General features: G+C 43.1%; 1 protein-coding gene across 1 annotated transcript; it reads right to left on the bottom strand.

The window, feature by feature from the left end:
* Positions 1-8063: 8063 nt before the first annotated feature.
* On the bottom strand, positions 8064-8255 carry cox7c (cytochrome c oxidase subunit 7C; the record flags this gene model as incomplete). Its single annotated transcript, XM_080787571.1, has 1 exon — positions 8064-8255. The coding sequence occupies one exon, from the start codon at positions 8253-8255 to the stop codon at positions 8064-8066; it is 192 nt and encodes a 63-aa protein (XP_080643697.1).
* Positions 8256-15359: the final 7104 nt, after the last annotated feature.

Raw genomic sequence — 15359 nt, 5'->3', positions numbered from 1 at the left:
CCTGTATATACATTTCGGCCATTTGAACACAGCCGATCTACAAGCTCAAAATGTGTCGCAATGCTTGTAGATCTGCTATTTTAAAATTATTCTTATTTTTATTTATTTTTTCAAACGTGAACTGGGACATTCTGTATACTGTGTACTTTCTACATTTGGTACTTTAGGTACATTTACATGAAGTATTTTTTTTTATGCATTGCATTATTGATACTTTTACTTAAGCAGTGGGGGCCCCCGAGCTAGACATAATTCCAGTGAACAACAATGAACGGCCTAATTAATGCATATCAAACTGGGGGTCCTTGAAATTAAAGTGGCCGCTGAGAAACATCGTGCTATAGAGGAAGAGACTCAAGGCTCAGCTGTGCACCTGTGCTGCTTCGTCAGCGATCCTCCATCCATCCATTCATCCATTCATCCATTCATTCATTCATCCATTCATTCATTCATTCATTCATTCATTCATTCATTCATTCATTCCACTACAGTCTAATCCTCATCTTCTAATCCCCAGAAACTCTGCTCTGGGTTGTGCTTGCACACAGGAAAATGGACCGCCTCCACGTCATCTGCAGAACAATGTGTCAGATCATTTGTAAAAAAAAAAAAAAAGAAAGAAAAGAAAATAAAGCACGATCTCTCCCAGACTCCTCCAATTAATTTAAATGCAGCTATATAGATCTCTGCACACAACTAAGTTAAAACGTATGAGATGCAATACAATACAAGGAATACATACAAACAACATCTGTTCCAAGGTCTCCATGGCGCATCAGTGAAAGCCTGTGAGATGACATTTTGAGTCAATGAGCTGACGAACATTCCTCAACACAGCATGGAAAAAGGTGGGGACTTGTACCACGTCAGTCTCTGGAGCTTAAACCATTCTAAACCACCCCTTTTGGTGTTTTAAGCATTATGTTATACTTTAGCTATTGGAAAATAGCAGATCTATAAGCTCATAGCGCGGCTCTCTACGAACTTGTAGGGCCTAGCTGCTATTTTTGAAAAATCGTGAAAATGCGGCACAAATCTTTGAATATTACCGGTATATTCTTTCGGAGCGAACGTTTTTAACTCAAATCTTTGCTTCTGAGGGGTTCCTGGAATAATAAATACTAATAAAGATGGGGGGGGGGGGGGGGGGGGGTCGGTGGCCAATTAATTACATATCATTTTGGGGTCCTTGACATGTGGAGCACCACTGATTCAGAAAACATGAGGTATTTCAGAAAACTGTCGGGATTTAGAAGACATTCTTTTGAAATGTCGACGTCAGGCCTAAGCAAAGATTCTGAATGCATCTTTAACCCATTCTTGGCGGGAACCCCTTTTAGTGTTAGCATTACGTCATGCTTTAGCTATTTAAAAATAGCAGATCGGTGGCGCGCTACGAGCTTGTAGGTCTGCTATTTTTGAAAAATCAAAGAGCGACTGACATACTGTAGAAGACATATTTAGAATCTGATCTCAGGTCAGAATGGAAAACTGCCAGGATGTAGAAGACATTTTTTTTAATCTGATCTCAGGTCAGAATTGAAAACTATCAGGATGTAGAAGACATTTTTAGAATCTGATCTCAGGTCAGAATGAAAACTGCCAGGATGTAGAAGACATTATAGCGGTCAATATGGCTCCCGCGGTTCCACGTCCAGACGGTAGGCTAGTATTTACCATTCCACTACGTGCCTCTGTGTGGACTCGACCGGCTCTTTTTGCAGAAGCAACAAAGCTCTGTGAAATGAATTAGATAGGCCTAGGCATATATACATAATTTTAAACACATTGTCGTGCTGCCAATGCAAGGCCACGCATGCACACAAGCAACGCTGTTTAAATTATAGATATAGCCGGTTTTTAGAGAGACGGGAAGCCAAGGACAGATCGAGACATGGATTCATTATTCTGGTCACTGGTTGAGATATTTTTTCTTATTATCCCAATGTCCGCCAGCATTAATGAATCCCTCGATAGCGCATTGCCAAAGTTTTATCGCGCGTAACACTTACTTTGAAGAGCCACATATCCTAAACGCATGTTGCAGTGACTTAAACGCTATATATGTGTGGTGTGTCTTGACCGGTTGTTGTTGTCTCGTTCGGTGGTGAAAAATCCTGACCGCGTAGTATCACCTTGTCTTTCCCAAGAAGCAATGAATGAATATCGTTTCTGAGATAGACGAGATAGAGGGCTTTGAATGCAGCCCATAGAATGCAAGTGGATGTGCGCGCATCTTCAATATGGCCGCGGCCCCACTGTCCCACTTGGACTGTTGCGCTAACGAACGGTAGCGGTAACGATTCGATCGGATAAAAACATGGATTACAGAATATAAACCTTGGAAAACGTAGGTTCTGGCAGGTCTGGCAGGCTAGGGTACTATTGTAACCCTACGGCAGCCTTCTTTCTGAAACCAGCTCCTCGCCACTCGCCCTACACACTTGCCCTCGATATGCGCGTTCGCGCGAGGCTGTGCCATATTAAGTGTCGTCCGAAACCAAGCAGCCTTGAGTGGAAGTGGCTTATAAAGCCCTCAAGAGCGAGTCAAGGCAATCTATAGACTCGATTGCCTTGTGCAGCCCTGCTCTCTGTCCGCATGGAAACCGCGACCGACAAAGGTAAGTACCACCACAAATAAATTATAAATAAACAGTTCCTAAACAATCTTCAACTGATTCAGAACGCTCCAACTGATGTTCACAAGGGCTCTTTATTTACCCCACCGTGAAAAACTATAAATGAAACCACACAAACAAAATTAACACTTTTAACACAATTATTTATAAACACCGATATGACGTGATGTCCTTTTTGACAGTCACGCTGTATTTCCTTTTAAATGTCCATATTAATGAAATCCACATGTCACACAAACATACATGATGCAATGCAATATAACTGTACAAACAAAATAGCAGGTAACACAATTGCATGATGTTAACCATGGCAACGAATGGTGTCTGTTTCCTGTTTCTGCACAAGGAGGGCGAGTTTTTTTTTATACCCAGCACCCTAATCAAGGGAACTTGATTCAGCTGGAGGGGCACTTCCTGACGAGGGAACCTCCCGAGAGCACTTCAAGTCAAGGGACTGGTTTCAGAAAGGGCCCAGGCAGGGGTCCTCAACTAGAAATGCTGAAGGTCCACAGTCCACAAATCATTTTTGAATAAGACCATGGTCCAGTCTCATGCGCGCGCAAATAAAATTGCGGATCGCGGGCCACGTGGGGTGGGGCTGCCCCCCTCGCCCCCCACCCCTAAGAACAACTATGCCTGTTTAGTACAGTCAAACCAAGCTTATACAAATCGGGTCCCATCCCAACCAACCAATACTGGGGGGCAGACAGGGGCGGAGCTATACCGGGGGGGTTGGGGGGGGTGGTCAACCCCCGGCCCGGACCTCCTGGGGGCCCGGGCTGTCGGATGATCGATGGACGATTTTTTTATCGATGGACGATTTTTTTACACAGTCACTCACGACTGATAAAACCATGCGGGCCCCCGAGAATCCCGCATTAACCAGATACAGAGCTTGTATAGCCTATAATAGCCTACACTTTAGCAAAATATCATGTCTGATGAGAATGTACAGTACTGCGCTGGACTGTATACAAGCACTGTGGAGTCTTGTCTCACACTCTCTCCAACAGACATCCTCAGCCACGCACCAAAAGTGGCAGACGCTGTTGGGAGTCAGGTTCGGCGAGGCCTGGTCGTGCTGTCTCCCCCCCCCCCCCCGGCCCGGCCCGGCCCAGTGTAGTTCCGCCACTGGGGGCAGAGTATGAAAATATTCTTTTTCACTTTGACAAATATTCATTATTCACCTCCAAAAATCCATTCAACTGAATGTGTGACTGTGTCACTGCGACCCCCAGCTAACAGCTAGTCGCTAGTGAGCCAGTCAGCGCAACTTTGTCATGACATGACATGCCGGCCAATAATACACAGACACACACAGTTCTACATCCACTCCTCTCAGAGGTAATACTTCTACTCCACTAGCTCACAATATAAAATAGCAAGCTCTACAAGCTTGTATAGATCTGCTATTTTCAGCATGCAAAGAAGTGTAAAATGACTTGTACTGCAGGATCTCTATAGTCCCTTCTTAACAAAGGCACAAACCCAACCGTATATACTGTAGGTTGTAAAATAAAATATGGAAGGTGAAATCTGTGGTCTTGTTCGGGGGAAAACATCTCTGGTTCAGAATGTCTTAATAGATCCTTCCCCTTTTAACATGCAGTGGTGGAGGATGTATTGGAAAATAATCATATATGGTTCATGCAGAAGATTAATCCCTGAGCTGCAGGTTTATTCAGAAGAGCAGCTAGATCACGGAAGCCAGCAGCATATTTCAACTTGCAAGGCTTCGGCCTTGCGAGTCTCCCTATATATATGCGTTGCTATAGTGCGAATGCATAGCCTTGCAGCACATCATTCACAACAAATATGTACATACAATAAATTCAATTCATTTCAAGGAGCTTGTTGCTTCTGCCAGAGCCGGTCCAATGCTGTGAGCGTGGTAGGTAATAAATAAAAAAAAGACAGAACTAGAATGAAATACCGAGATACAGTGTTTCTGCGCATGCCCAACAGAGCTGATATAATAAAAAACAAGGTATAAAACTGGTAGATAATGAAGGTTAGAATGCAACCGTACAGGAGCAGATCTTGTCGCCGAGCGACAAGTATAAATCAGGCAATAAATTGAAGACAGATAAGAAGACAATAATCTCACAACTCCAGTGCAACACAGGGGCACCACCAAGAGGCACGACACTGCAATTGCACTGGAGAGGGACACAGTATGGTTAAAGGAAATCCTTTCTACGTAGGCTCAGACTTTTTGGTGGAAGTAGACTACTATTATTATACGAAAATAATATAATTATTGATGTGATGTGACACGTAAGCTCTGCTAGTATTTTCATATGGTCCTTTTTTTTTAAGTAAAATGGGCAGGAACAGAGAACACTTGTGCAATATCACAATATTATATCCAAAAATCCCAGACAATATGTACAGTAGTCACTCATAATCATCATAACAATATAAATGTGATACTTTGCCCATGCAGCCCTAGAAGGAAGTGAAGTTGAAGTTGGAAGTCAAGCTCCTAGCTATAGTAGAATTAAGCCGCAGTGGGGACTTGGTGGAGTTTAAAATGAGTCGGCTTACAGTGACAACATGAAATTCAAATGAAGAGACGAAGTCGAAGTGTGAGAGACAAGGAATGAGAAATGTATTTGAGCTGAGCAAACATAATGCCACGAGCAGCAGCACGGCCCAAAGCAGAGGCCCTGGAGGAGGGCAGGGGGGGTGCTGCCATGTCGATGTGTCTCAGCATGAAGCAAGGACATGCAAAGGTACTGTAGGAGGGCAAGGTTGGACTTCAGGATTTCTGAAATGCCAACCGCTAAAACCAGGAGGGTGCCAAGCTGTTGCTGTTGGTGGAGGAACCATCTCACACAGGGGGAGAGAAAGAGCCCCTCACTTCACACCTCCGTGTGAAGTGAGGGGCGCTCCTGTCATCGTACATCATCATGACGTAAACGTGTCGATTTGCTCAGACACATATGACGTACATTTTTCCATTCATCGTCAATGGGAATTTAATGTTTGTGTAGGACAAAAATACAGATTTGCTCGGACACATATGACGTAAATATGGACATTTCTGAATTAATCTTTGACACCTGTCAATTACATGATTAAACAAAGTTCTGACTATTTTTTCAACTCTCTCTCTCTCTCTCTCTCTCTCAGTCCTCCTCAAAGATTTTTTAAAAGATGAACAGTACAGTATAGTTCTGGTTATATCATCTAAGAATGTAGACTAAAGACAGTCACAGACCAGCTGCAAAGGATGTTTTTTTTTTTTTAATTATTATTATTATTATTACTATTATTTTAAATAGAGAATATCCGTGGTCACAATGGAGCCATACGGTAACAATATATAGAGGCCAAATTGGTAAATCATCTTTTGGCTATACTCTGGTTGGCTATAGTAGACTGCCAGGGGCGGCGGTGGCAGAGGGGTAGAGTGGGCCGGATGGGAACCATAAGGATCCCAGTTCGAACCCGAGCTCCCCCAGAGTTAGTGTCCTTGAGCAAGACACGTACTGAACCCCTAATTGCTCCCGATGTGCAGGTTGGTGCCTTGCATGGTTTCCTCTGCCATGAATGGGTGAATGTAATGCACAACCTATGAAAAGCGCCTTGGATAAAGGCGCTCTATAAATGCACCATTTACCTGAACAAAATTACTATGTATTACAATTGCAATTCAGTGCATGCATGTGAATTGTTTTTGTTTAGTTGACAGAACAGATGAGTGGCTTACATGTAACTACAATGAAAGCAAAAGACTATTGCTATTGCACTGTAGTTAAATACAATTGGTACAGTGCATGTGACTGGACACCCCTGCCTTACAGCTTATTGTAATTGTATAAATATATATGTTATTACTTGGCTCCGCAGGATAGCTGTCTATAACATGAGGGTTTATATGAAAATAAAATTTGGAGACTGCAATTAGTATAATTATACTCTTTACCTGTTACCACAGCTAAATAACATTCCCATTCCTATTTCAGTTTCATATATTATATATTTTTTTATTGTTGTTATCATTTAAAAATGTAAATCCAAAAAAGAAAGAACCCTGGGCTTCAAAACCTAGATATGTGCCAAATTGAGTTTTGGTTCCATTACATCTATCCACGTATTGTGGCTAGGAGGAGTACGTAGGGATAGCTGCCTTGACACAATAACCCACGTATATTGTTACATGAGAAATGGTTGTCTGACTTGACACAATGCCCATATTGTGACTGTGCCAGCTTGACATATTATGTCCAACAGTTAATCGTTCTCTGCTAGAGTAGTGGCATTTGGGAAATGTTTGGGGGTTATTTTAGGCAATGAAGGAAAGTGACTAGGACTAGCGATGGTCCGACATGCGCTGCTCCCGTGCTTGCGGTTAGGATTGAGGTTTCGGATCAATAGTATGTCGGAACTAAAGCCTGCACCCGTTTTGATATAGTAGCTGCTTTTGATCTCTCGTTCTTTCCTCCAGATCGTAGTCCTCTGAAGGTGACCACCTCCTCAACTTTAATGTCAAGTTTTGGCCTGAGAGGTACACCAACTCTACCACTAACTCTTAGCCCTTTAGTAAGTGGGGGAACACAGAACCCGGATACTATGAGGGGGGGAAAAAAGACTTCCAGGTCCACTGGGATCAGGAACTGCCACCATGGTATTTGATCAGAACGTCATAGAGTTACAGTATGTAAGAACTGAAGAACGGCCCACCAATTCATTTCAATCAAGTTGCTCACCGGCGCATGACGCATACACTCATCTGCATTCTTTTTGTGCCCAATTTGTGGAAGATTCGAGCACCGAGCAGGCACAGGGTCTTGGGACGATAGAAGCATGCAGGGCTCAGGCATAGAGCGGCCGCTTGGGAATCAGTAGGTTTCCTACCTCATTCCCATATACCCCCTCTGGGTGTGTTAGTGTTCTACTGAAGTGTCCTTCCTTGAGCCAGACAGCCCCTAACTGTTCCCCATGGAGTCTTGGTTTAGCACATTGTAAAGTGCTTTGGATAAAGTAAGTAAGTATAGCCTTGCCGAGCCATGAGGCCCATAGGGGCAGCTGGAGCCTATCTCCTGTTTCTGTAGCGTGAGGCAGCTTGATGTACAAGTACACCCCCTGGACATGACGCTAGTATGTCGCAGGGACTTACCCCCCAATCCAACCCTTGATGCCAAGTGTCAAGCAGGGAGGCACTGGGTCCCATTTTTTAGTCTTTGGTATGACCCGGCCGGGGATGGAACCCCCGACATCCCAGTCTCAGGGCGGACACTTTAACCACAAGGCCACTGAGCTGGTATAAAGGCACTATATAAATGCACCTTTATTGATTTACACATGCAAAGGGTTCCAAAATGTTTCCCCATTCCTCTTGATAGACTACAGGTAGATGCATGTTCTCCAGTTGAACACCTTGAATACAGCGTTGGACATCATCGCAAACACACCACTTTACTTCTTCAGGAGCTGGTGTCTGACGAGAAGGAAGGGGAACGCAAAGCCACTGCCGAAGAACACCGCCATCATGCCCAGAAGACGCCACCTGTTGTCCACAGAGAACGGCAGGTTCTTCCCGGGTCCCTCGGCGTAGTGGGAAGAGCGCACCACGGAAGTGGTGAAACGTCGCATGGCCTGGCCCAGCATGCTTCTAGGTTATGCTGCGTTCAAATGTTCCGTTGAGTTGAGTGTGAAGAACTTGAGTTAACTGCAACCTTCCTTCTTGGTTTCTAAGAGACCAAGGGGATGACTTCAAGTGGCTACCAGCAGGGGTCAGCGATGGGAGAGTCGTGGAATTCAGAGAGTGTGAGAGCCGACCTTCAGAGTGTAGAGGACATTCTTCTACCACGACGATCGCAGTTGCTTAAAACCTTTTCCGGTGGGGATGCTCTTGTCATCACGATGTCATCGCAATGAGTCAGTAATGCCCCAATATGGAAATCCTTGACACACATGCCCAAATACGGGGTCCACACACCAAGTAGTCTGATTAGCAATGTGGGTTAGGTTGGGTATAACCATGACGACTTATGATATAATATTAAACATGGACGTCACAAACATGGACATCGTAAAAGCCTCAAAAATCCTTTGATGCAATTTACTGTAGATGTAGTGTAGGTATATAGGCCTATTTGATCATGTAGAAATGCATTATTTGATTAGTTGATGCATGTAACATTAAAGAAGGGGGTCGTTGAATGTCCCAGCTGTCCCGCCTAGGGAGGGGCTCTTTAGCCAGTATGACAAACGACAATTCTGGAGGTTCCCCCATAAAATGGGGGAAGGCAAAATAAGGACTGATAATACAGAATAACCTTATATTGCAGGCAAAACACAGTACAAAACACACTGACACGAAGGGACAATCTGAGGAACTGAACACACATGACATGGGGCATATACAGACAAGGACTAACTAGACAAAGGTGAACTCAACACACAATAAACGCTGGGATAGGCTAGGCGACTAAGAAGACACAGGTGGAAACACTGGCAAGTCACAGAACAGAATACAACAAGACAAAGTCCAAGGGCTGAGGAGTGGACCGTGACACTAAAAGATTTGCACCATAGCCTGCATAATTATATTGGTGAGGCACCAGCCAGTTAGCTCAGGTAAACAAAATGGTGTGTGCTTCCTTGCTACACTATGGATTACAATTTACAAATGCAAAAAAAAGCAAGATAATTGAAAAAAATGCATAATTTCATAATTTAGTTTGTTTGTTGTTTGTTTGTTGTTTTTAAAAAGTTATGTTATGTTATGTTATGTTTAAAAAAAAGTTATCAATTAATGAATGCTTGTTGACATGTACTTGAATTTAATCATTTACGTGTTGCCTTACAGTAGTGTTGTTTTTTTCAGAATATTTTGATTTAGTCTTAGTCTTAGTCTTTTGAATAAGACGCATTTAGTCTTTGGTCCCATTTAGTCTTCTGAAATTCTTTTTTTGTTAGTCTAGTCTTAGTCGACGAAATATAAAAATAATTTAGTCTTAGTCTAGTCTTAGTCTTTTAGTCTTAGTCTTAGTGGTTTAGTCTTAGTCTTTCTTTTTTAGTCTTGTACTAAGGGGGGGCACTTTGAGGGGCACTGTCTGGGGAGGCATTGGGGGGACACTAGGGGGGCACTGTCTGGGGAGGCACTGGAGGGGCACTGTCTGGGGAGACACTGGGGGGACACTGTCTGGGGAGGCACTGGGGGGACACTGTCTGGGGAGGCACTGGGGGGACACTGTCTGGGGAGGCACTGGGGGGACACTGGGGGGGGGGGGCACTGTCTGGGGAGGCACTGTGGGGGCACTGTCTGGGGAGGCACTGGGGGGCACTGTCTGGGGAGGCACTGGGGGGCACTGTCTGGGGAGGCACTGGGGGGACACTGTCTGGGGAGGCACTGGGGGGACACTGGGGGGGGGGGCACTGTCTGGGGAGGCACTGGGGGGGCACTCTCTGGGGAGGCACTGGGGGGACACTGTCTGGGGAGGCACTGGGAAGACACAGGTGGAAACACTGGCAAGTCACAGAACAGAATACAACAAGACAAAGTCCAAGGGCTGAGGAGTGGACCGTGACACTAAAAGATTTGCACCATAGCCTGCATAATTATATTGGTGAGGCACCAGCCAGTTAGCTCAGGTAAACAAAATGGTGTGTGCTTCCTTGCTACACTATGGATTACAATTTACAAATGCAAAAAAAAGCAAGATAATTGAAAAAAATGCATAATTTCATAATTTAGTTTGTTTGTTGTTTGTTTGTTGTTTTTAAAAAGTTATGTTATGTTATGTTATGTTTAAAAAAAAGTTATCAATTAATGAATGCTTGTTGACATGTACTTGAATTTAATCATTTACGTGTTGCCTTACAGTAGTGTTGTTTTTTTCAGAATATTTTGATTTAGTCTTAGTCTTAGTCTTTTGAATAAGACGCATTTAGTCTTTGGTCCCATTTAGTCTTCTGAAATTCTTTTTTTGTTAGTCTAGTCTTAGTCGACGAAATATAAAAATAATTTAGTCTTAGTCTAGTCTTAGTCTTTTAGTCTTAGTCTTAGTGGTTTAGTCTTAGTCTTTCTTTTTTAGTCTTGTACTAAGGGGGGGCACTTTGAGGGGCACTGTCTGGGGAGGCATTGGGGGGACACTAGGGGGGCACTGTCTGGGGAGGCACTGGGGGGGCACTGTCTGGGGAGACACTGGGGGGACACTGTCTGGGGAGGCACTGGGGGGACACTGTCTGGGGAGGCACTGGGGGGACACTGGGGGGGGGGGGGCACTGTCTGGGGAGGCACTGTGGGGGCACTGTCTGGGGAGGCACTGGGGGGCACTGTCTGGGGAGGCACTGGGGGGCACTGTCTGGGGAGGCACTGGGGGGACACTGTCTGGGGAGGCACTGGGGGGACACTGGGGGGGGGGGGCACTGTCTGGGGAGGCACTGGGGGGGCACTCTCTGGGGAGGCACTGGGGGGACACTGTCTGGGGAGGCACTGGGGGGACACTGGGTGGGGGGCACTGTCTGGGGAGGCACTGGGGGGCACTGTCTGGGGAGGCACTGGGGGGCACTGTCGAAACCCAGTTGTACCCCGGCATTGATACATATCTTCATTACGTCACTCTCAAAATCAGTATATACCACAGGCATACGCATAAAAAAGCCGGTACGACCGGTGCGCTCTGCTTGCGCAACTGAAAATCACACTTGTGTGAACAGAGTGGTCCAGGCTGCTCAACAAGATCACTGGCTGGCTGTAGTCACAGTATAGTGGTCAGTGTGAATGGCCCTTTTAGGCTGCTCAACAGTGCCACTTTAGGTCACCCAGCAGTATTGCAGCTGTTTGTATCACAGACCGACAGACAGACACAGCCAGTCATTGGAGCGGTTAGGCACCGCTCAAAAAACTATCATAGTGTAGGTAAATCTCTCAGAAATGGATGGCCTGCACAAATCTGCATTTCTATGTTTGCACTGCAACAGTTTATGTTGTGTGTGTGTGTGATGTCAGAGCTCAGCTCCTGGTCAGCCTGCAGTAAGTGTGAGTTGTCTTTAGACTTTCACTTCATCTCAGTGTTAATTAAAGAGGTTCATCCTGAAGGAGTTTCCTGAGACGCAGCACGAGTGAGCGAGGAGAGGCACGGAGAAGCGTGAGAGAGTGTTATGGTATAAAAGACATGTTGTCCCAACCCCAACAGAGGAACCTATAGAACTCTCATTCTCATCACAGTCCATTTATAGCCGCATTTGATGATGGAAGGAAGGAGTGAAGCCCAATGTTTCCAGACTCGGGTATCCTGTTCCGAGTGTTCATGTGCCTCCACCTTCCTCCATGAACCCAGGAAGAGGAGCCACAACAATGTCCTTTCATGCCAAACACTGAGGAATGAACACATCCCTTCAGCAGCATGTCAGGAAATGTACTGCTCTGTAACCAGCCAGAAACAAAGAGACACAGATGAACCCAAATCTAATTACAGTGACCAACAGTTTAACATGAATTTAGCTCCGGCAAGAGAAGTAAAGACAAATCAGCAGAGGTACGCAGGACAGAAAGCCCACATCTGTAAACCGTGTGACAAGTGTTTCAGTAAGTTAGATAATCTGCAGAGACACCAGCGTAGCCACACTGGAGAAAAACCATACCACTGTAAACAGTGTGATAAGAGTTTCAGTCGGATAGGTAATCTGCAGATACACCAGCGAATCCATACTGGAGAAAAGCCATACCACTGTAAACAGTGTGGTAAGGGTTTCAGTCAGATAGGTCATCTGCAGAGACACCAGCGAATCCATACTGGAGAAAAACCATACCACTGTAAACAGTGTGACAAGAGTTTCAGCAGGTTAGATAGTCTGCAGGAACACCAGCGTATCCACACTGGAGAAAAACCATACCACTGTAAACAGTGTGACAAGGGTTTCAATATGTTAAGTCATCTGCAGAGACACCAGCGTATCCATACTGGAGACAAACCATACCACTGTAAACAGTGTAATAAGAGTTTCAGTCGGATAGTTAATCTGCAGATACACCAGCGAATCCATACTGGAGAAAAGCCATACCACTGTAAACAGTGTGGTAAGGGTTTCAGTCAGATAGGTCATCTGCAGAGACACCAGCGAATCCATACTGGAGAAAAACCTTACCACTGTAAACTGTGTGAGATGAGTTTCAGTCAGTTACGTGATCTTAAGAAACACCTGCGTCTCCACACTGGAGAAAAACCATACCACTGTAAACTAGTTTCAATCTGTTAAATGACCTGAAGAAACACGGACGGTTAGGCACAATAGAGCCAGCCATAGAAACATAGAACACAGAAGTGGAGAGAAAGAAGACCATGCAATTAAGAAATTAACATTTTAAATAGATGACCCTAACCTATATAACCTCAGTAAAACTATACCTTAATCCTAACCTTAACCCAAAAGGCTTCCCAAAAAAAGAGGGTGTCACTCGTCCAATCTGGTACCCAGGAAGGGTGTCGAGCAGCCAAGCAACAGGCCCCTCTCAGCCCTGGCCAAATATGGAGTGTGTCTTGAGTGTACAGGGTTTGATGAGGGTCAGACCAACATATGGAAGCCAGTTTTCGCCGGCTGCCGGGCGCAGCTGCACTAATAACATTGGGGCAGGCCCGTCTAGATTTTAAATGTTCGTGACCACCCAGGCGAAAAATAAATATATTTAGTATACTTTTTTAAAGTATACTAAATGTACTTATTTGTACTTGAAACTATTTGAATTTAAATTGTGTTATTTTGAAATCACTTAAATTGTACTTTTTATACTTAAATTGCACTTAAGATCTGCTAAAACATATCTTAAATATATTTTTTCTATACTTTTTAACCCTTTTGTGACAAAAAAAATAGTGTTAAATTGAAAATATACTTCCAGTATCCCAAGTATACTTTTTCCGATGAGTGAAAAGCATACTTAGATTATATTTATAGTGTATTTTCGAATATATCGAGTGTATATCAAGTATTAAATAAATCAATTTAAAATATACTACCAATTTAAAATATACTACCAATGTGTTAATAGAATAACATTATGAATTTAAAATATACTTTGTTATCTCGAAAACACTATCAGATCTACTTAAACATATCTTAAATATATTTTCCTATACTTTTGAACCCCTTCACAACAAAACAATTGTGTTTAATTGAAAGCAGTTGCTGGTTGGATACCTTGTGACGGAACGTTCCGTCACAAGCAGTTAAACCATTAAATGGGGGATTATGGGGGCTGATTCTATAGAGAATCAGTGTACAAAGAACCTTTGTGTTAAATTTAATTAAAATGATTGTTCTCGAAGTGCAGCAGTTCATGTTTAAAAGGTTCAGCCAGGAACAAAAAGAACGTGATAGAATTTTTGATGTACTGAACTAAACTAAAACGTTAAAACGAACACCCCAAATGAGAGTTCATGAGAGATTATGTGAAGTATGTTTTCATTTTTTTTCAGTATACTTTGAGTGAAAAGCATACTTATATTATATTTATAGTGTATTTCTATAGTGTATTATAAGTGTATATCAAGTATTAAATAAATACAATTATAATATACTACCAATGTGTTAATATAATAACATTACAAACTAACTTAAAATATACTATCAATGTATTACAAATATAAATTGAGTAATGTATTTGATAGTATACTTGAAAGTTGAAACTAATACAAGTATATACTTAAAATTAATGAATTTTATACTCCAAAAATATTTTAAGCATTATATATAATATACTTCTGAAAAGTACATTTGCATATATAACTATTTGTTGGAGGAACCATGTTACTATACATATGAATGGGAAAAGGGGAGAGAGACTTACCAAACAAACAGACATTTGGATTCATGGTTTTACTAACAAATCACATAACAAACAACATAAATCACCAAATAAATTAACTCCACAACAAAACCCTAAACACAATGACCCATAACATAACTCCAGTATACATTCTAATATTCAAATAATAACACAAATAAGAACAATAACACACAGTCCTTGGTGCCGCAGTGTATGCTGGGAAATGGACTTCCTCTAGCCACTCCCATTTCACCTGGCAGTATTTATAGCACATTAGTACTTAATATACTTAAAAATCACCAGCAGTGTATACAGTGGGCGGGCCTACCATTCAGAATCTAGAGCGGAGCTGCATCGAGTATAAAAACACTTTTGTCCTTGCCAAGCTTTCTTTCGGTTCAGGAAGACCTGCTGAAGCTGAAATGTGTTTGACGTCGTTTTAATGTATGCCAAAGCCTCTAGCCGAGCAAGCGCCCGAACCAAGCTCATACGACTCAACTTTGCTCACGTTATCACGTTACATAATACTGAGAGTGCCTGCACAATAAATATTGTGTTCTCAGTGAAAACCTTTCAATTACAAACTCTAAGATTGCGGAGTCATGTTCACACATCATAAACGTCGACATGCAATCCAGTTTCAACGTTGCTTGTGATGTTCAGAAACATACAGTGTACACCGAAAAAAAGAAAAGAAGAAGCGCTACGTGGGTCGCGTGTAGAGAAAACTGTAGACAGGTGTTCTTTGGAGAGGGTTTCATATAAGCAAAGCACAAGAGTACAATACCTTGAGTCAATAGTCACAGTGGAAGGAGATATAAGGTGGCGAACTTCAAAGAGGGTCCAAGGCAGCTCTGTCCAGTTGAAGTAGAAAAAAATCCTTTATTTCCTATTAAAAGGGTTAAAAACACGACCTATGGTCTTTTAATATGAAATAA

The sequence above is a fragment of the Protomyctophum bolini genome, assembly GCF_963924005.1.
Source record: "Protomyctophum bolini genome assembly, chromosome: 1".
Classification (NCBI taxonomy): domain Eukaryota; kingdom Metazoa; phylum Chordata; class Actinopteri; order Myctophiformes; family Myctophidae; genus Protomyctophum; species Protomyctophum bolini.
Note: the sequence above shows the minus strand (reverse complement) of the source record. Positions and strands in the feature narration are given on the sequence as shown.